The sequence below is a fragment of the Lonchura striata genome, chromosome 27 (genome assembly GCF_046129695.1).
Source record: "Lonchura striata isolate bLonStr1 chromosome 27, bLonStr1.mat, whole genome shotgun sequence".
Classification (NCBI taxonomy): Eukaryota; Metazoa; Chordata; class Aves; order Passeriformes; family Estrildidae; genus Lonchura; species Lonchura striata.
The window spans coordinates 5,956,899-5,976,339 of NC_134629.1; the positions used below are offsets into that span (position 1 = coordinate 5,956,899).

Here is a 19,441-nt window from a genome sequence, read left to right on the forward strand (position 1 = left end):
TTGAAAACCCAGGCAGTGGGACTGGGCCTCTCCACACTGCTCCCAAATATCTCCCGCGCCCTCTGCCCCTCTCAGCTGCCTTTCCCAGGGGGATGCAGGACCCCTCATTCATCCCAGCCAAATCCAGGAAATAGCATGGGGCACAGCTGGTCTGTAATTCCCACCAGGAAAGCCGCCACTCCTTGCTTGGGCCAAATTCCCTATTCCACCAAAACCACCTGTATTTGGCCATCCCTGGCCCAAATCAGGACAGAACTGGGAAACTCTTCTGCCTTTTGAAGCGGACGGACTTTGGGGCAGCCAGGACCCCCCCAGGCCCCCTCGGCCCCAGCTCCCCCACTGCAGAGCATCCCCTCGGCCCATCCCTGGCCCGCTGCCCCTCGCAGCCCGGTGACAGCGAAGTGGGACAGGTCAGGGCCGTGAGAGCGGGGGACAAAGGGCGGCTCCGACACTTCTGCCCCGTTACGTAACCGCGGGTTCGGGTTTCTCCACCCCTCCACACGTGTCCCCCACCCACGAGGACAGGAAAAGAGGGGAGAAGGTGCTGGGGTGGGATATTTGGGGTGGGCGTCCTGGGGTGATCCCTGAGGGGTGATTCAGCTTTAGGGTTCACCCTGCAGGTGCTGCCAAGCAACCACAGAGGCCAGGACACGGCTGATCCAGGTGGGCAGAGGGTCAGCAGAGGGAGGAGATGGTGTCAGATCCTCTCCCCACCCAGCTTTGCATCCACTACCCACTCCAGGATGATGAGCCGTGAGCAGATGTGCTTGAGCCAGGGCAGGATGCACATTGTGCATGTGGAGAAGGATGAAGAGGAGCCAGGAGCAGGTGACGGCGCTTGGCCACTTGTAGCAGGTGCCCCCATGAAGCCCAAATGGAATGGAGATCCCCATGTCCCCTGCCAGGTGACCTCAGTCCTGAGATCCACCTCCAGGCCTTGACAACCAACCCCAGAGGCTGGGACAGAACTGGTGCAGGTGGGGAAAGGGTCTGAAGAGCGAGGAGGTGCTCTCAGAGCCTCTCCCCACCCAGCCTCACATCCTCTGCCTGCTCCGGGAGGAGCGAGCCACAGGCCACGAGCAGCCCCGGCTGGAGCAGGGATGCGCGGTCCTGGAGGATCGGCGGCACGGGAAGGGATGGAAGGGATGGAAGGGCCACAAGCGTGTGACAGCGTTGCACACACCCTCCCACCAGCCCTGCTGGAGCAGGAACCCCCATCTCCCCAGATCCAGGTGCGGTGCCTTGGGCCCGCAGCGCTCCTGCCCCAGGGGAAGGGAGGAAGGCTCGGGGATCGATCCCGTCTGGGACCCAAGGCCGCTTGCGCAAACCCAGAGAGGGTTTGGTGTTTGTTTTATCCCTTCTTTTTCCAACTCCTCATTTCACTGTCTATATTTATTGAACAAACAACTTCCCTGGAGCCAGTGCCAAGCGTCCTGGGATGCAGCAGCCGCGGGCACGGAGGGAAGGGACAAGAGAGCCCTTGGCTGGTCCTGTGGCCCTACAGCTCAAGCAGCACAAGCCTGAGATGCTGATCTGAGGTTTGTCCCACTCCAATGGGAAAGAAGAACCTGGATGCAGCCGACAGCCCCTTCCTCACCCACAGCGCGGGGTGGCCAAGGCTCAGGAATTCCAAAGTGGCTCTTCCCATGCAGGGTGACCAAGGTGCGGCCAGGGAAGGGTGACTGGAGCCAGGGATCCTTCCTCCCTGCCATGCCACCGTGCTCTGCTGGTGTCCCCTGATCTCCCAGGGGGCTTTGGAAGGGGTGGCTCAGGCCCAGCACTGGGAGATTTTCCTGTTGGGACCAGTAAGGCCAGTGGGGAGCCCACCCTGCAGCCCCCAGCACAGCAATGCCGTGGGGACACGGCATCCATGGAATCAGCCCAGATGCAGATGTGACACAGATGGCGACAGATACGATGTCCCCTTGATCTCCACTCCAGGAGGGGCCAGATGTGCTGGAAGGAGCCTTTTCCAGAATCAACAGCCTCTGAAGCAAAGGTCCAAGCACACTGTGCCAAGTGCCCCCTGGGCAGGTCCAGCTCCCAGGAGGGGTGGGAATTTCTAACAGTCCCTTCCCTTGCCTTGAGAAGAGTTAATGTTTAATTCCCAGTCTCATGGCCCATTCCCAGCCAGTGCCACCGCTGTGGTGACTGGTGCTTCTCCCCCGAGGAACGAGCAACAGGGCAAGAGGAAACGGCCTCAAGCTGTGACAGGAGAGGTTTAGATTGGAGATTAAGGAAAATTTCATCATGGAAAGGGTGACCAAGCCTGGAATGGGTTGTCCAGGGCACCATCCCTGGAAGTGTTCAAAAACACGTGGATGCGGCAGCTGGGGACGTGGTTTAGTGGCGGCCTTGGCTGGGCTGGGTTGGGCTCAACGATGCAGGCTTTTCCAGCTTTAATGATTCCATGATTCCATGATTCCATGATTCCACGAGCCGTGCCCAGGTGCTGCTGCACAAACTCTTGGGGGGTCCTGGCTTAGCCCAGCCATTGTCATCTCCGGGTCAGGTCACCAGGTGCCACGTTCGCCCCAGCGGCCACGGGGTCAGAGGCCCCGGAGCCATGTGTGCACCTGGTGCTGGGCCCAGGGGGGGACCTTGGGGGGTATTTTGGTCAGGTCAGTGCCTGGGCTTTGCTTTCTGGGAACCGCTTAATCAACAACACAATTATGCAACGGGTGCAAGAGCTCCGTGCTGACCCCTGCCCTAGATCCGGGACTGGAGCGTGCCAGGGGGCACGAGGAGCGAGGGGCTGGGGCTCGGATGCTGAGCTGGAGGTGCTGTGGGGGCTCATGGGGTGTTGCTGTCGAGGCAGGAGGGGAATGAGAAGAAGACTCTGACTCAGAAGGCTGCTGAGAGTAAAACTCTGATTTATTCAAAATACACTGCTCTTTTATACAGAGCTTTGCAAGGATCAAATCCATTGGTCCTGAAGTGAAAACAACCCACAGCATTGGTGCAGAGTGCTTGACGTACGGTGATAGAACTTAACTATAAACAATGTGAAAAACAAGAGATAAAGAATTATTTACATTCTTTCCCAGCACTTTCCCAGGCTTCTGCCTGGCTAGAAACTCTCAGTTTCTTTCTTTGACTGAATCTGAGACCCACAATGGGGTGCTGCCCCATTGCAGGTTCAACAGGGTTGATCCCTTTGGGGACACCCCGCTCGCAGCCTGGAATGGAGGGTGGGTGTTCCAGAGGGTTCCTTGTCCGTTTTCCCAAACTTTGTCTCCTGTTTCCTGCTGTGCCAGCCCCAGCCCTGGCTCTGGGAGCTGGCAGGGATGGAGAAATACAGCACAGCAGGGAAGGGGCGTGTGGGGCACAAGGAGCCTGTCCAGCATGGAGCAGGTATGCAGACAATTTGAGAGGGGGGGCCTGAACGTGTGGAAGTGTGCACCATAGAATCTGGGATGGTTTGGGTTGGAAAGGGCCTTAAAGCTCATCCAGTTCCAGCCCTTACCACAGGCAAGGACACCTTCCACCACGCCAGGCTGCTCCAAGCCCTGTCCAACGTGGCCTTGAACACTTCAGGGATGGGGGAGCTTCTTTGAGCGACCTGTGGCCGTGCCTCACCAACCTCACAGCGAGGAATTGCTTCCCCATATCCCACCTCACTCTGTCCTCTGCCAGAGGGAAGGCATCACCCTACTCCTGTCACTCCAGGTGGTTTAAGAAGTCGCTCTCCATGTGGGAGCACCTTTGCCCGTCAGCACGTGTGCCCTGGGCCTGGCTGGAAGTGCCACCTGCTCCATCCTGTCCTGCCTGCGGCCAGGGCTCCCAGGCCCTGTGGGATCTGTGCTCCCGGGCCAGCCTGTGCCCGCTCCTTCCTCTCTGTTGACATTCCTGGGCTATTCTGGGAGCTGCCAGCGGGCCCGGTCAGCTGAGCCCTTTGCCCCTTGCTCCGAGGTTGCATCACCTCCGGTGGGTGCTTTTTCCCAGACTCTGTTTACATGGCACCTCTGGCTTGGCCAGGGCCAGGGGCTCCGTGTGGTCAAGACCTTGGAGCACGGCGCAGTGGGCACAGGACATGTTGGAGCACTGGCCTGGCAGGGCTTCAAGTTCCCTGGGTTCCCTGCTCCAGCTGGGCTCTGCCAATCCCCCAACACCGTGGCATCTTGCATCACTTTCGGGAGGTTTCTGCCAGCCCGTGCCCTGCCTCAGCCTGCACATCCTGCTCCAAAGAATCCGAGAAACATCTTCAGGTTGATGTGACACTGGTTGTCACCTCCCGAGTCCTCAGGACACACAAATCCCCTTTTTATTTTGTGAGCAGGAGGGAACACAGTGCATGTATTCACTGGACCTTCCAGCTCTGCCCCGGGCTGAGGAAGGACCAGGTGGTCCGAGGGGTGGGCTCAGACCCCAAAACCCATCACCTGCTGAGAGTGACAAAAGCCCAGAGATGTGACACCCCCAGGAGCTGCAGGGTCATCCCAGGAGCCCCCTGGGTCCTCTGTCAGCACCCAACAGGACTGTCCCTGCCCGGATCGCTCGAGGGTGGCCGGGGGGCAGTGCCCAGGCTGCGGCAGGTCTGCGGCATCCATGGATAGGCAGCGGAGCTGGGATCCCTCCTGCTGCCTGCTCCGGTGCTGGGGCTCCTCCACTGGCCAGGATTTACCCCAGCCCTCGCTCCCTGACGGTTTTGGAGAATCCCGCTGCCCGTTGTGGGGCTGCCCGGGGTTTCTCTTCCCCGTGGGCAGATGCCAGGGTGCCCCGCAGGCAGAGCCGCTCGCCCACAGCTCCGCACCTTCCGCTCTTTGCGCACACCCGCGTGAACTTCCCCTGTATGACCCGCACCCCTCACGCGTGTTCAACCCACGCGGGCACGGCGGGAGCCGCTGCTCGGTCCCCCGTGGGGCTCCTCCCCGGCGCTTGGCGAGGACCGGGAACGGGGGAGGGTGGGGGGCTGCTCACCGCCCCCCCCACCCCGCGGCGAGGCGGGGGTGGGGTGCTAATCCCGGTAATCCCCGACGGGACGGGACAGGCCGGTGCGGTGGCCAATGGCGGGGGGCGGGGGGGCGGCGGGACCGCCCCCGGCCGCAGGTGCCCAAAGCAGGCCGCGCCGCACGGCTCCCGGTGCCGCTCCCGGTGCCGCTCCCGTCCCGTCGGCGCTGCTCCGGGCGCCCCTCCCGTGCCATCGACGCGGTCCCGTCACGCCGCTCCCGCGCGGTCTGTGCCGGTCCCTCGGTGCCGGTGCCGGTCCCGCCCCGTCCGCGCCGCTCCCGGTGCTCAGCCCGTGCTGGCCGGTGGGCGCGGATGGCGGCGCGGGGCCCGTGGCTGCTGCTGGCCGTGGTTCTGTGCGCGGCGGCCGAGCCGCGCTGCCCGTCGTGCCCGGCGGGCGCGGAGCGGCGGCTGCTGGAGGAGGTGGCCAAGAAGCAGCTGCTGGAAAAGCTGCGGCTCCGCGAGCGGCCGCGGCTCGCCCACGCTGTGCCCCGCGCCGCCGTGACCCGCGCCCTGCGGCGGCTGCAGGCGGGAGGCGCCCGCCGGAGCCCCGGAGTTACCGGGGAGGAGGAGGAGGAGGAGCAGAGCTACGAGATCATCAGTTTCGCGGAGACAGGTCGGTGGGTGCGCGGTCCCCGACGGGACGCGGGAGGACCCGGTGAGCCCCGGGACGAGGGGTCCGTGTCCCGAGCCTCGGGGACCCCCAGGGACGCGCCGCCCCGCGGGGTGCGGGCACCGGAGCCACGCGGGCTGTGCGTGGCTCGGGAGTCCCGCGCCCGTCGCGCATCGGTGCTGATGCTGCTCGAGGGCTCAGCCCGGGAGGGGGAGGTGGTCCTTCTCCTGCTCCTGCCGGGCTGCAATGCCGGTCCCCCCAAAATATGAGGGTCCCACGGGGGGTGCCTGGGACTCCTGAGTAATTAGAGTTGGGAGCTGCAGGGTTGGCTTGGGGGGCTGGAAGCCCTTTGCAGCCTCACCCCGTGAGAAGAAGGGCCAGGTGAGAGCTGGAGCAGGCTCCCCTTCTGCCGGAGGCTGCTTTCCCAGGGCAGGGTGGAGGACACACAAAGCTGGAAGCCCGGACCCGCTGGGTGGCCGGCGAGCATCCCTCAGCGCTCACCTCCTCATCCCTTTCTCCCCTCAGATCTCACATCTCCCTCCAGTTTGGGGCTGCAATTCCAGTTCAGCCAGGCGCAGGACCAGGACATTCGCATCCTGCAGGCGCAGCTCTGGCTCTACCTGCGAGTGCCCCGGGCCAACTTCACCCTGAGGATCTTCCTGGCCGGTGAAGGCGGGGCTGTGGCGGGGGGCAACCTCACGCTGCTGGGGGAGAGGCAGCTGAGCACGACGGGCAGCGGCTGGCGCTCCTTCCCCCTCCTGCCCGCCCTGCAGAGCTTCTTCGGGGGGCAGAGCCGGACCCTGCGGCTGGAACTGGAGAGCCGCGGGGATGGGGGCGATGTCCTGGCGCAGGTCAACGCCAGCTGGTCCCACCAGCCCTTCCTGGTGGCCAAGGTGAAGGTGAGGGAGCCCGAACACCACGTGGCCAAGCGCAGCCTCCGCTGCAGCCAGAACTCCAACCTCTGCTGCCGCAAGGATTACTACGTGGACTTCCGTGACATTGGTTGGAACGACTGGATCATCAAGCCCGAGGGCTACCAAATAAACTACTGTGTGGGCCAGTGCCCTCTGCACGTGGCTGGCAGCCCTGGCATGGCCTCTTCCTTCCACACCGCCGTCTTCAACCTCGTCAAAGCCAACAACATCCAGGCCTCGGGGCATTCCTGCTGCGTGCCCACTCGGCGCCGCCCGCTCTCCGTCCTCTACTTCGACCGCAACAGCAATATTGTCAAGACTGACATTCCCGACATGATTGTTGATGCTTGTGGCTGTAGTTAGGGCTGGGGGAGCTGCGGTGGGACCCACCCCTTCTCCAGGACCGTGCTGCTGGTGAAGGGGGAGGGAGCTGGAGAGCTCCGTGAGCTGGAGTCAGCCCTCGGTGGACCCCTTTGCAAAGGTTGGGACAGGGAGGGTCTCGTCAGGGGGAGCAGGGAATCTCCAGAGAGAGCCTGGAGCAGGGGGCTTTGGGGACATACGGGACAGAGCCAAGGCCACATTAGGCTGCCCAAGCTGGGCTGTGGGTGTTGATGACTCTGGGCATCCCTGCCTGCACTGGTCCCAAGCTGGTCCCACATTCCTGGTGCTCTGCTCCCCTCTGGTGTGGAGTGAACCCTCCTCGGTTCACATTCAGTGTCTGACAAGGGGTTGGGACCTGGCTTCCTTGGGGGCAGGGTGAGATGCAGAAACGGACCTGCTTCCTCCACGTGAGGATCTGCAGGACGAGGCAGACCCTCTTGTTTCCCTTCTGGAACAAACCTTCCTGCACCCAGTTCAGGCCTGATTTTGGGAACAGACAGAATGGGGCACAAATAACAGGCCTGAGAGAGGAGGATGAAGGGTATGACTTCATCAAGAACCCCAAAACAGCAGAGACAGGACAAAGTTCTCTGATCCCTGTAGGGCACAGAGCTGTGAGGACCAAGCTTCCAGGTCCTGTGTGCTTCCCCTTTTCCTGGGTTTGTGTTTTCCTCCCTTGCTCCCACCCCCGGCTGCGTCTCCTCCAGCCTGGTGCCTCCATAAGGGGAGGTCTGCCTCAAACTTTACCTTCAAGATCACACTCAAGGTACAGATTTGGTTTGTGCCACTGGTTTTGCAGCTATTCCTACTTTCAGTTCCTGCAGCTGTTGGGATTCCCTGGTGCTCCATCCTCTCTGCCGAAGATCCCACTCTGCCTTCCCCTTCCTCATGCACCCACATGGCCTCTGCTTTAATTTATTACACAACATTTTGGTGCGGCTTCCCAAATAAATGGGTGGAAATGCAAGATCCAGGCTCTGGCTGCTTTTTCCTGGGACCACCTGCATGGATGGGGAGAGGGAGAGGGTCTTGCTTGGCCAGAAGTGCCCAGATCCCTCAGGCACTGGGGCTGGGATAGTGTGGGAGCTGCATGGCGCTGCCACACTGGGAGCTGTGGGGTTTGAGGGGCTCCTGGTGTGCTCAAAAGGTTCTGCCTAAAAATGAGGTTCCCAGGAATCACACAGGGGCTGGGAACCAGGTGCCACCTCACTGGGGACTGGAGAGGGAGCAGTGGGAGCATCAAAGCTGTGTCCCAGCAGGGCAGGTGCTGGGAGGCATCACCCAACGGGGAGATGCTGCTTTCCACCTGGAGCAATCCCAAATGGAGCTCTGGTCACTCTGCCTCTGGGGGGCTGATTGCAAATGCTGAGCCACAGCCCAGCCCCAAATCCTGTCCCCCTCTGCAAAGCCCCTGACCGTGTCCCACCTCCCCAGTCCCCCTCATGTGCTCCCCTGAACACCCCCCAGCGATCCCAGTCTCAGCCCCATCGCGGTCTGGTGGGTGATGGGGCGTCTCCCCCGTGGGATTTGGGGTGGGATGCTCCTGGAGCGGGAGGCAGTGCCCCCTTCTCATCCCGCTGAGATCCCACACGCGGAGCCGGCTCCCCGTTGCGCAAGCGCCCGCTCAAAGCTCACTTCGGGGCTGTTTTATCTGGGGACAAACCTCCTTGATTTCCCAGCTTGGGCCTGCCAGCGACCAAAGGGCAGCTTTCATCAGCCAGCGCAGCGGGCATCCCCCTGACACCCGGGGCACCGCGGCCACCGCCGTGCTCCCAAAATATCCCTGCAGCGGGTAAAAGGCACGGCACGATGGCTCAGCCTCCTGGGCGCTCGCACGGCCCCGGTCCGTGTCCCGGGGGCACGTGCTGCCGTGCACACGCTGGGAGCTGAACCTCCGGGGATGTGCGTGGTGCCGGTAGAGCCGCCCTGCTCCCCTCCCAAAGCGGCACGGAGCGCATCCAGCCCCGTGCAGCGCCGCACCGAGCCAGCAGAAATGCGTTTTCTGTCGCCAGCAAGGGAAGTTTGCCTTTGTTTTCCCCGCGGAGTGCGTGGAGGGGGCTGTCCACCTGCGTGCGCTCCGTGTGCTGACTCACTGACACACTGACACGCTGCCCCCGCACCGAGGTGCTGAGCTGGCCGTGGTGGCACCGCTAAATCCCTAATCTGGGGGATCAGCTGGCCCTGCTCTGAGCTGCTTTGACTTTCCCAAACAGGAGAGTGGGATTATTCCCGAGGTGGGGGACGTGGCGGGGTCGGGCTGTGGTGGTTGGCAGCGGCTCCGAGGGGCTGCCCGGGTGCTGGTTCCACCCAGGGGCTGGGAGCTGCTGGCAGAAGGGGCCTGGGACGGTCTCACGGTGCGGAGATGGTTCCCTGAGGAGCGGGAGGTGGGCTCGGGACAAGTCCCCGGACCCCGAGCAGCTTATCCAGGGTCACACTCATGGCAGGGGCAAAGCTGCTGAGCCGCTTATGGCCGTTACAAAACAGGGATGGAGGCAGTCCCTCACCTGCACCACCCCCTCCCCCGCCTCACCCCCTCACCTGTGCCCACCCCTCACCTGTGCCCACCCCCTGGGCCCTGCCTGGGGCTGCTGTGGTGGGATAGAGCCATGGCAAAATCTGGGGGCACCCCAGGACCCCGCTGGCTGTTTCCCTCTCCTGCCAGAAGAAGGGGTTGACCCCGCAGGTGTTGTCACCTCCCCTGTGTGCTGGGGCTCGTCGGGCAGCAGAGACCCCTCCTCACCCCCGCTGTGGTGAGGGGGCAGCAGGGGAGGAGCTGATCTCAGACGGGGACAAGTGGGGAGGGAAACTGAGGCGGAGAATGGATTCTGCAGGCCACGGCTGGGAGCTGAGGGGTGCCGAAATCCTCTCACGGGTCCCGAAATCCTCTCATGGGTCCTGAAATCCGCTCATTGCCGTCCCCGTGCTGCTCCTCTGCCCTGGGGGGTCCCGGAGCGGTGACACCACGACGACCTGAAGCCGCCTCCGGTGCGCGATGACACCGGGGGACAGGGGACAGGCTAATGCCGAGGACAGCAGAGCTCTGGCGGGGCAGTCCCGGTAAGCGGCTCCGGGGTCGGCGGGTGCGCGGAGCCCTCGGGGCTCGCCCCGGTCCCGGGCGGCACCGGCGCGGGGAGCGCGACGGGCCCGCCCGCCGCCACCAGGGGGCGCTGCGCTCCCGTGCGCTCCGCCCGGTGCGGCCGCGACCCCGCGCGGGACCGGCCGGGACCCCCGGGCTGCGGGAGGGGTCCCACGAGCGTGCGTGGGCTGCAGGGTGTGACCTTTTCCCCCCGGTGCGTGGCTGTGCCCCCTGAGTGCTGCGTTCCCCGCGTGTGCGGGACAGAACGGGCGATATTTATTCCATGTAAATATTTGTAATTTTGGGTCGGGGTTAGGGTTAGGGGCTGGGAGTGTGGCCGCGCGTGTGCGTGGGCTGTGTCCCTTCGCGTGGGTGTGGCATGTGCGTGGTCTTTGCCCCTTGAGTGTTTGTGGGATGGTTGTTGTCTCCCCTGCTGTGCCTCCTGCGTGTGCGTGTCCGTGGGCTGCAGGGCGTTCTCCCCACGTGTCCGTGGGCCCCGCGTGTGTTTGTGTGCGGGCTGTGTCCCGTTTGTGCGTGTAAACCGGCTGTGGCACCCGCGTGTCCGTGGGTTCGGGGCTGTGACCCCCGGGGCCTTTGCGTGGCCCATGCCCCCCCTGTGCGTGTGCTGGATCCCCCGCGTGTGCGTGGGCTGTGCCCACCACGCGTGCGTGTAACGGGGCTGTGCCCCCGGCGCGGTCGTGGGCTGGTGGCCGTGCCCCCCTGAGTGTCCGTGGGCTGTGCCCCCCGCGTGTCCGTGTGGGTGGACCGGAAAATGTCCCCCCCACGAGCGCGTGGGCTGTGTCCCCCGCGTGTACTCCTGCGAGGGCTGTGCCCACGCTTGCACGCACGTGTGCGCCATACGCGTGCTTACACGTTCACTCGTGATCCCCCACGCGAGTGGGCACCACTGCGTGCGCCCAGGGGTCCCGCACACAACACACGCGCCCTCTACCTCGCCCCGTGCCCGCGCGCAGGGGCGGCCACGCGTGTCCCCACCTCTGTGCGTGTGTGCCGCCGCGTGCCCGCGCAACGCGCGGGGCCCCGTGTGCGGGATCCGAGGGTGTGCGGGACCCGCTGGGCAGCCCACGGACACGCGCGGGGTTCTGCCGGCCGTGAGCGAGCGGCAGCGGTGCGCGCGTGGGGGGTGCGCGCGGGCGCGGGGCCGTGCGTGTCCCGGATCCATCCCGGGTTTTCGGGGCCGCCGCTCCCGGCCGGGGTCTCCGTCCCGAGCGCGATCGGCGCCGCCGCCGCCGCAGTTGGCGGAGCGGGACCCGCCGGGATCCGCCGCCCCCGCGGGGCTCCGGTAACTTACTCCGGGCGCCCGGGGCGGGCCGGGGAAGTGCGGGGGGCGCCGTCCCGTCCCGTCCCGTCCCGCCCCATCCCGGCCGCCGCCGTCCCCCCCTGGATGTGCCGCTTCTCTCCCAGACCGAACCGCCGCCAACGCCACCGGGGGAACGGGGGACACGGAGCCGCCGGAGCCGCCGGCCCACCCGGGGCCGCTCGGAGCCCCCCCGGAGGTAGGAGCCGTCGGGCGGGTCCGGGCCGCGGGATCCTCTCTCCCGGGATGGCGCCGATCCCTCTTCGGGCCGTCCCGTGGGCTCCTCGGGGGGACCGGGACTTCCACCGGGGCTCCCGGCGTGGGGGGACCGGCCACGCGGGGCGGGCAGAGGGGATCAGACCCACGCGTGCCCCGTCACGTCCCCTCGTGCTCCCGCCCACGTCCGCACGCTCCCGCCGCGCTTTGAGCGCCCGGTGGGTGGGAGATCGGGTCGGTGTGTGGGTGGGCTGGGACGGCCGCACCGGGCCGGTGGAGCCGCCCGCAGCTCGCGGAAGGGAGAGGCTGGTTCGGAGCTGGGGGGCTCTGAGGACTGCTGGGTGCTACTGGGTGTTGCTGGGTGCTGCTGGGTGCTGCTGGGTGCTGCCGGCTCTGCCTGGGTTGGGGGTGTTGGACTGGGAGCAGCAACCGAGTGAAAGTTGCTGTCGCGGCCGCGGTGACGCAGCAGCCGCAGGACTGTCCCGAGGGGCTGTGCCAGCTGTGCCACGCACCCTGCCAGCCCCCCGGCCACCCCGAGCCTCGCATCCCCCCGGCCGCGGCGTCCGCAGGGCTCCAGCACCCTCCCCGTGGGCCTCCGCACCCTGGAGCTGCGGCAGGGCACGGGGATGGCCCCAGCGCCGGAGCCCACCGGCAGCACCCGCTGTTCCCGGGGCCCTGGCACGGCTCCGAGGGGTTGGCACGGGGATAATGGGTGCTCCCGGCCCCCTGATGTCCTGCCAGGCCGTGTGATGGCACTCGGCGCTGCGGGAACGGCGCGGAGGCTGCGCCTCTCCCGAGAGGATGGGGATGGAGAGGATGGGGAGGACGGAGCCGAGCGATGGCTGTGGAATTTTGGGGGGCACCCAGCCCTGCGCTGGCGGCCCGAGGGCTGCAGCCTCTCCTGGGAGGATGGTGAGGACGGAGAGAAGGCGGCTGAGGAGTGGCTGTGGCATTCCAATGCTGTGTTTGGGGACTGGGAATCTACTGCAGACTCCAGCCACAGCTGGGGTCCTGCTCCCGGCCCTGGAAGTGATTTGGGGACCTGGCAGATGCTGATGAACACCCGGATTCCAGGACTTTCCTCCTGCTTTTCGGCGTGTGCCAAACCTGAGCTGATGGATGCGGGTGGGCACTGAGTTTTGGGGGAAGGGAGGAGGAAGCAGCTGGATGAAGTTTCTTCACAAATCCAGACCTAGGAAAGCTTTCCAATTTTCCTGCTGCGTCCAGCTGAGGCAGAGGCTGCCTCTGTGCTGGACAGGGTCTGGTCGCTTGGGGAGGAATCCTGATCTCCCCCATCCTCCAGGGTCTTTTCCATCCCAAAACCAAGAGCGTCTCCGGGCCCCCAAGGCTGCTGTGGTGGGAGGTGGTGGAATAAACTCCGTGCTGGAGCTGGCTGGGCTGCGAGGATCTCCCTGGAGCAGAGAAGTTTCCATCGCGGAGTGAGTCAGCACGGACACCTTGTGACGCCGGCCGGGCGGGACGGGCCGCGGAGCGGCGGGCGGGGAGCTCGGGCTCCGGGTGGGATCCGTGCCTCGCCGGCCAGAACCTGGGAAGCTGCGGCACGGCAGGTTCAGGTCGGATATCAGGGAAAATTCCTTCGCTGGAAGGGTGATCAGACACTGGCACAGACTGCCAGTGCTGGATTGATCATCCCAGGAATTCTTCAAAACTCGTGTGGATGTGGCACTTGGGGACGCGGGCTGCTGGTTGGCGTGTCAATGCCGGGTTAAGCTTGGATTTGACAATCTTGGAGTTCTTTTCCAACCTTAATGACTCCGTGATTCCAAGGGCAGGAGGTGGAAGAAATGAGGGCCCTCACCCAGGGCACCTGGGACACTCTTGGGGACATCCTGTCCTTCACTCACTGCACCTGGGACACTCCTGGGGACATCCTGTCCTTCACCCAGGGCACTGGGACACTCTTGGAGACATCCTGTCCTTCACCCAGGGCACCTGGGACACTCTTGGGGACATCCTGTCCTACACACACCATGCACATGTTCACGTGTGCACACTTCAAGAAGTGTCTGGATGCCACTCCCAGGCAGGATTTTTGGATTTCGTAGGATCCCAGCGAAATCCAGGCGGGATTTTTTGTTGTCCCCTGTTGATGGCCAGGGCTTGGACTGCCTGGTCCATGGTGTGACTGGAGGGTTCCTACAGCACCACAGAGAGCTCACCCCAATCCTAATGGCACATCCAAACCTTGGGAAGCTGCAGGACAAGGCAGGGTTGAACAGCTGATAAAATAGAATTAAAGAGGGAACCAGTAGCAAAATAGAGTCGGGTTGCAGCTCTGCTGCATCCAGGGAGAGGTTGGGGAGATGTTTGCAGGTGGTAGAACCCCACTGACCAACTCCTGGCCAGGATTTATGGAAGCAGAGCTCTGGCTGGTGGCCCTGGGATGGCAGGGGACATCCTCGAGGGGATGGAGTTTCTGTGTGGGGACAGAGCAAGTCTCCAGCCAAGGAACAAACCACCACCACCACTCCTGCCAGATACTTCAGGAGAGACAAACGTATCCCAGCAGGAAAATCACAGCTGGGGATTTTGGGAACAGCCTGAGCACACTCACACCTCCACCTCACAGCAGGCAGAAGGGTCTCCTGTCCCAATAAACTCCCTAAATCCCCAAGAGTGCTCCTGCTCAGAGGTAATTCCACAAATTAAGGGGATTCCTGTTGTGTTTCCCATCCTTTAGCGGGTCCTGCACATCCTCCTGCTCCCTCCTCGGGGGAATCCTGCGGGATGGGGAGCTTGGGGTAGGAGCGGGCTGCAGTGAGAGGATGGATTTGGCCACTTTGCCATGTCTGACCTTCAATCCCTCGGGATGTCAGGATGTCCCCAGCCTGTCCAGCTGGGATGGGACGATTTTTGATGCCACAGGAGGGAGTGGTGCCTGCCAGGGGCTCCCACAGCCGTGACTCAGAGCTGGGCTTTTATGGGTCCCACATGTTCCGTGTTGTTGCTTCCCTCCAGCGCCGGGGAGGAAGAGGGAAGCATAAAAATTCCTTACAGCAGCTGCTGCCATGTGTGTGCCCCTCTCACCTCCACCCCAAAACCTTGCCCCCACCCAGCCTCCAGCCTGGCGAAGGTGTGGGCCAGGGATGTGGCTTTAGGGGAGTGATTTGGGGGGTAGGGGGCCAAAGCAAACAACGTGCAGCGAGGGTCTCCCGCCTGCCTGGGGACCACCTATGGAGCCCCCCCACCCCTGCCTGGCCTGCCACGGCTTCCTGAGCAGCTCGGCTGTGCTGCAGGGCTGGGAATCCCTTCTTTCCAGGGAGCCTGCAGCCCGCTCCGTGGGTTATCCCTGCCCTGGATACGCAGCCCCGGCTGCCTGCCTTTCCTCCCCCGAAGCACACGTGTGTCAGCGTGTGTTAACACGTCCAGAGACGTGTCAGTGCACGGCCCCGGGTGGGTGTGGGTGCACGTGGGAGAGAGGGGTAGATGGTTTTGTCCCCTGAGATGTGGCGCTGGGGTGCTGGGGGACACCTGGAGGGGTGGGTGGGCTGGGGAGGGATTTCCGTGCAAATGGCAGAGAAGAATTTGGGGATTGGGTGGGGAATGAGGATGGATCACGGGTCTGGGAGAGGGAGGATGGAGTCTGGGATGTCCCCAGTCTGTCCTGGCAGTGATGTGTCTGCTCCTTTCCCTCCACACCAGCGCAAACCTCTCCTGTCCCCAGTGTTAAGCTGGTTCTTCCTCGCCTCAGCTTTTCCAGGCCAGGGACCACCTTGGAACGAGCTCGGCAGCCCCCACCAGCACAGGATCATGACCCTGAGTCGTCCCCTTTCAGACCCCCTGAACCTGAAGCGATGTGCTTTGTGGAGCCGCGCTCCTGGGCAGATTAGCTGGGGCTGGCCCTAAACGAGGGGGGCTGCCTGGGGCTTCCACACGTCGCTTCTGCTGCAGGAAGGGTCCAGAAAGATGTGGGGTCAGGGGAAGCACTTCCCAGCTCGGCCTGAGCTCCTGGGGCTCAAAAGGTGTTTGTCCCGTGGGGATTCTGCAGCTCTTCGCTGCGGCCGTGCAGCACGAGGGAGGATGGGAGCGACCCTGCCAGACCCAGCCCTGGCCGGCAGCTGGGATGTGTCCCCGGACTGCTGCTGGCACCAGCTCCCTGCCAGGCAGGAGATTTGCAGCCCAGGTTTAGGGTCGGGTTAAGGTTGGGTGGGTTCGGGGTGTTGGGGTGCCTGTGGTGGGCTCAGGGGTTTGCCCACCCCAGTGCAGACCTGGCTCTCCTGATACAAGGGTGCGCAGGGATCTTCTGGGGTGTGTCCCCACCGTGGTCCCGTCACACCACGCCACCCTTCCCTCTGCCTGCCTGTTCTCTCTGCTCTGTCCCTCCCTCGCTCCTCCCTGAGTGAGGATTTGGGGTGACCGGGCCCCCCATCAGGTGCTGCAGCTCCCCACATCGTGCACATCCCACACGTGTGTGAGACACGAGCACACGGACACGCATCCCTGTGTCCCTGCGTCCCCAGGGGCTGCATCTGCCTCCTCCCTCCTTCCCACCATCCCAGCTCCATCTCCCACCAGGTTTGGGGTGTCTCTGCTCCCACCATTCCTCGATTTTGGGGTGTCTCTGCTCCCATCACCCATCAGTTTTGGGATGTCTCTGCTCCCACCTCCCATCAGATTTGGGGTGTCTCTGCTCCCACCACTTCTTGATTTTGGGGTATCTCTTCTCCCACCACTCCTCGATTTTGGGGTGTCTCTGCTCCCACCACCCATCAGATTTGGGGTGTCTCTGCTCCCACCACCCCTCGATTTTGGGGTTTCTCTGCTCCCAGCACCCACCGGCATCACCATCCTGACATCGTCCCCAAAAACCACTCCCCCGTACACCCAAATCCCCTCGCGCACATGCAGCCGCGCAGAAAACACGCGTGTTCACACGGGCAGCGCGGCCGCCCCACGCACGCAGCCCCCCCGGGCCCTCCCGGCCCCCCACGCCGGGGGCTGCGCCGGCGGCTGATGGATCGTGCCACACACAGCTCGGCGCGGCCGGGCTGCGGGACCGCGGGGCTAATCCAGCCCTGACATCGCATTCCTCCGCAGTGGGGCTCCGGGGAGGTTAACCCTGCCGGGCCCGGGGGCACCGGCACCCCCGGGCACCCCCGGGCACCCCCGGGCACCCCCGGGGGCTGGGTGGGGTGGGAGCCGCCCCGCTGCACCCACTGCGGGCTGGAGGGGAGTGGGAGCGTTCTGCGTGTCCGTGGGAACAGGAAGGGGGGGGTCTGCAGTGTCGTGGGGGCGTCTGTCCCGTCCAGGGTGCGGTGGGGAGCTGCGGTGGGGGTCTGCCCCATGGTGGGGTGCTGGAGGGGGGGAATTGCATCCTTTTCTTCCTCCTCCTCCTCCTCCTCCTCCTCCTCCTCCTCCTCCTCCTCCTCTTCCGGTCTCCCGGGGTTGTCAGCGCCCACGTCTGTCTCCCACCTTCCCACCAGCTCTGCCCCACCACCCCTCGGTGTCACCATCCCACCGTCCCACCCCACAGGCTCCCTCCGTCCCCTTTCCGTCTCTGCCTTCCCCTCCATCTCCTCCCCTCTTCCCCCGGCCCCGTTCCCCAGTGTCCTCAGGAAACTGGAGCCAGATGACAGATTTTAGATGTGTTTGCAGGAAATAAAAGGCGAGGAGCTGGGGGGGGAGGGGGCGGCCAGCCCTGATGCCCTCCCGCGCCGCGTTTCGGCGTCTGGAGCCAGCCCTGCTCCGAGAGCTCCCGCCGCTGGCTGCGCTCCTGGTTTTCTTGGCAGAGAGGAGCAGGAATGTGTTTCAGTTTGAGTTTCTTGGCAGGAGGAGAGCGAGGGAAGATTCCCCTCATCCCGCCTGCGCCTGGCTCTCAAATTTATGCCCAAAGGCTGCGACTTGGGTGGGCCGCGGCGGTGTGCGGCCGGCGGGGGAGGCGAGCGCGGCGGTGGGCGAGACGCCGGCTGGTTCCCATTGCTTCCCGTGGCTTCCCAGCGCTCCCGGCCCCCTCGGCTCGGGGGGCCACCGTGGTTTGGGGAGCCCCTGTGGACCCCATGGGCTGGGGAGAGCATCCTGTGGCTCGGCCCGGTGGTTTTGGGGTTGGCGTTGCGTAGCCGCCCCTCGTCGTGGGCTGATGCTCTGAGGATGTGGGGGATTGGGGGAAATGCCACCTGTCACCCACCTGGCACCCACCTGGCACCCACCTTGCCAGGCTGGGCCTGCTCATCAAACCCCTCCCCACTTCACCCAGCTGCCTCAGCACAGCGGGACCATCACTGGGGCCCAGAGCCCCCCAGGGCTGGCACAGGGTGGGTGCTGGAGGGGCAGAGAAGGGGGCACAGCCCCGGGCAGGGAGGTGCTGTGAAAATAGGGGGTGCTGAGGTGGGGACAGCATGAGCTGTGCTATACCCGCGTGTGCAGTGACACCCTGGGCACACGGGTGAAAGGCTGGAAATGTCCCGGGTCAGTTTGGAGGGGGTTTGGAGCTGTGGGAAGGTGTCTGTGCTGGTGGAGCAGGGTGAGCTGTGAGATCTCTCCCTGCTGTGACTGTCCCCGTGCCGTGGGTGTTCAGCCCCGTGGGTGTTCCCGTGGCCGTGGCTGTGCTCTGGGACTGCACGAGGTCACTGCAGGTGTGTGAACCTGCAGGGACAGCCCAGAGCAGGGGGACAGGGCCGATGGTCACCAGGACAACCGGGGGTCTCAGGTGATGGTTGTGGGGAGGGGGAGGTGGGGGTTTGCTGAGCCCCAACCCCCATCCCCTCCCAGGTGCACATTTGTCAGGCTGTGCTCTTCTCTGACCCAGAGGGGTGTTTTAAAACCTTTTATTCCATTTTCAGTCTCACGTGAAGTGTGAGACAATACAGATGTTATAATTCACAGCATCGCAATCAGAAGTTATTTCTTAATTACAATGCATGATAAACGTTTCTTGGCTTATAATGCGTTTTTAAGCATTTGAAACTTGTTTCTAGTTTTATTTCTCTTTTAACAATGTTTGTCTTATTCCGTGTTATTTCATAGTTAATATTTTTGTTTTCTAAAAGTTTGTATGTGGATGCATATTATGTGAGTTTTTTGTCAGGTTTTGAGCATTTTTCATCTAAACACGTGCACCTCTCTGGTGAGTTGGATCACGCATCCCTGTTCGCATTTGTGCTGCACACACACCTGAGCAGCAGCGTGCACAGAGGGCTGGGGGGCTGGGGTCACCCCACAACCCCACGAACTTACGGGGAGGGGCTTGCAGACCTGGTTAGCCCTGGCAGGGTGAGGGCAGGTGCGAGGTTTCCCCGGGGCTAATCCCCAAAATCTGCTGCGGGACGCAGGCCCAGGGGCCAGGTGAGAGCCCCCTTCTCTGCCCTCTGCCCCCCGCTTCCTCCTCGTCTCTCTTTCCCCTTTCCCCCCCAGTTCCAGCACCTTCCTGGGCAGCCCCCTCCCCTCTGCCTGCCCCGCTGCTCCCCCCCCTCATTCTTCCTGCCTGACACTCTCACAAAGCCCCTAGACGAGCTTTCAAAGGGGCAACTCATGCGGAAGAATTGCTGCCCCCCGAGCCCCCCCGGCTCCAAACGCAACCCCGCGCTTTTCCCAGCGGGGTGAGGGGCTCCCACTCCCCCAGACCCCTTGTTTGGGGCGATTCCCCGCGTTTCAAAGAGGGAAGCTGAGGGGGAAGGAGCCCTTGTTCCCAGCGCCACCCAGTCTGTGGTGGCTTCTCGTGCTCCTGTCCTTGGTGTCAGCCCTCGGGGTCTTGGGGCAGGACAGGGACCGGGGGGTGGGAATGGATGGGTGCAGGATGGTGGCCCTGAGTGAAGATGGAGCTGGGGGACAGGACAAGGGCTGTGAGTGGGAACGGAGTGGGGGGACAGGATGGTGACCAGGGGTTTGGGGCGGATTCGGGGCAGAATGGTGGCCCCGTGTGGGGGTGGGACCAGGCTCAGGGCAGGACCCCACAGGCAGGGATCGACGGTGGGCTGGGCTGAGCCCCGTGGCAGGGGCGCGATGCGTGGGTGGGACAG

General features: G+C 63.9%; 1 protein-coding gene across 1 annotated transcript; it reads left to right on the forward strand.

Moving 5' to 3' along the window:
• The first annotated feature begins 5,262 nt into the window (after nucleotides 1-5,262).
• On the forward strand, nucleotides 5,263-7,822 carry LOC110477097 (inhibin beta C chain-like). Its single transcript, XM_021542524.1, has 2 exons — nucleotides 5,263-5,563; nucleotides 6,086-7,822. The coding sequence occupies exons 1-2, from the start codon at nucleotides 5,263-5,265 to the stop codon at nucleotides 6,835-6,837; spliced, it is 1,053 nt and encodes a 350-aa protein (XP_021398199.1). The 3' UTR covers nucleotides 6,838-7,822.
• The last annotated feature ends 11,619 nt before the right edge of the window (nucleotides 7,823-19,441 follow it).

Excerpts from the sequence above, each read along its gene's own strand:
- LOC110477097 (XM_021542524.1), top strand. The coding sequence starts at position 5,263 with ATGGCGGCGCGGGGCCCGTGGCTGCTGCTGGCCGTGGTTCTGTGCGCG. Across the intron at positions 5,564-6,085 it reads CATCAGTTTCGCGGAGACAG|ATCTCACATCTCCCTCCAGT; the intron begins GTCGGTGGGTGC and ends TTCTCCCCTCAG.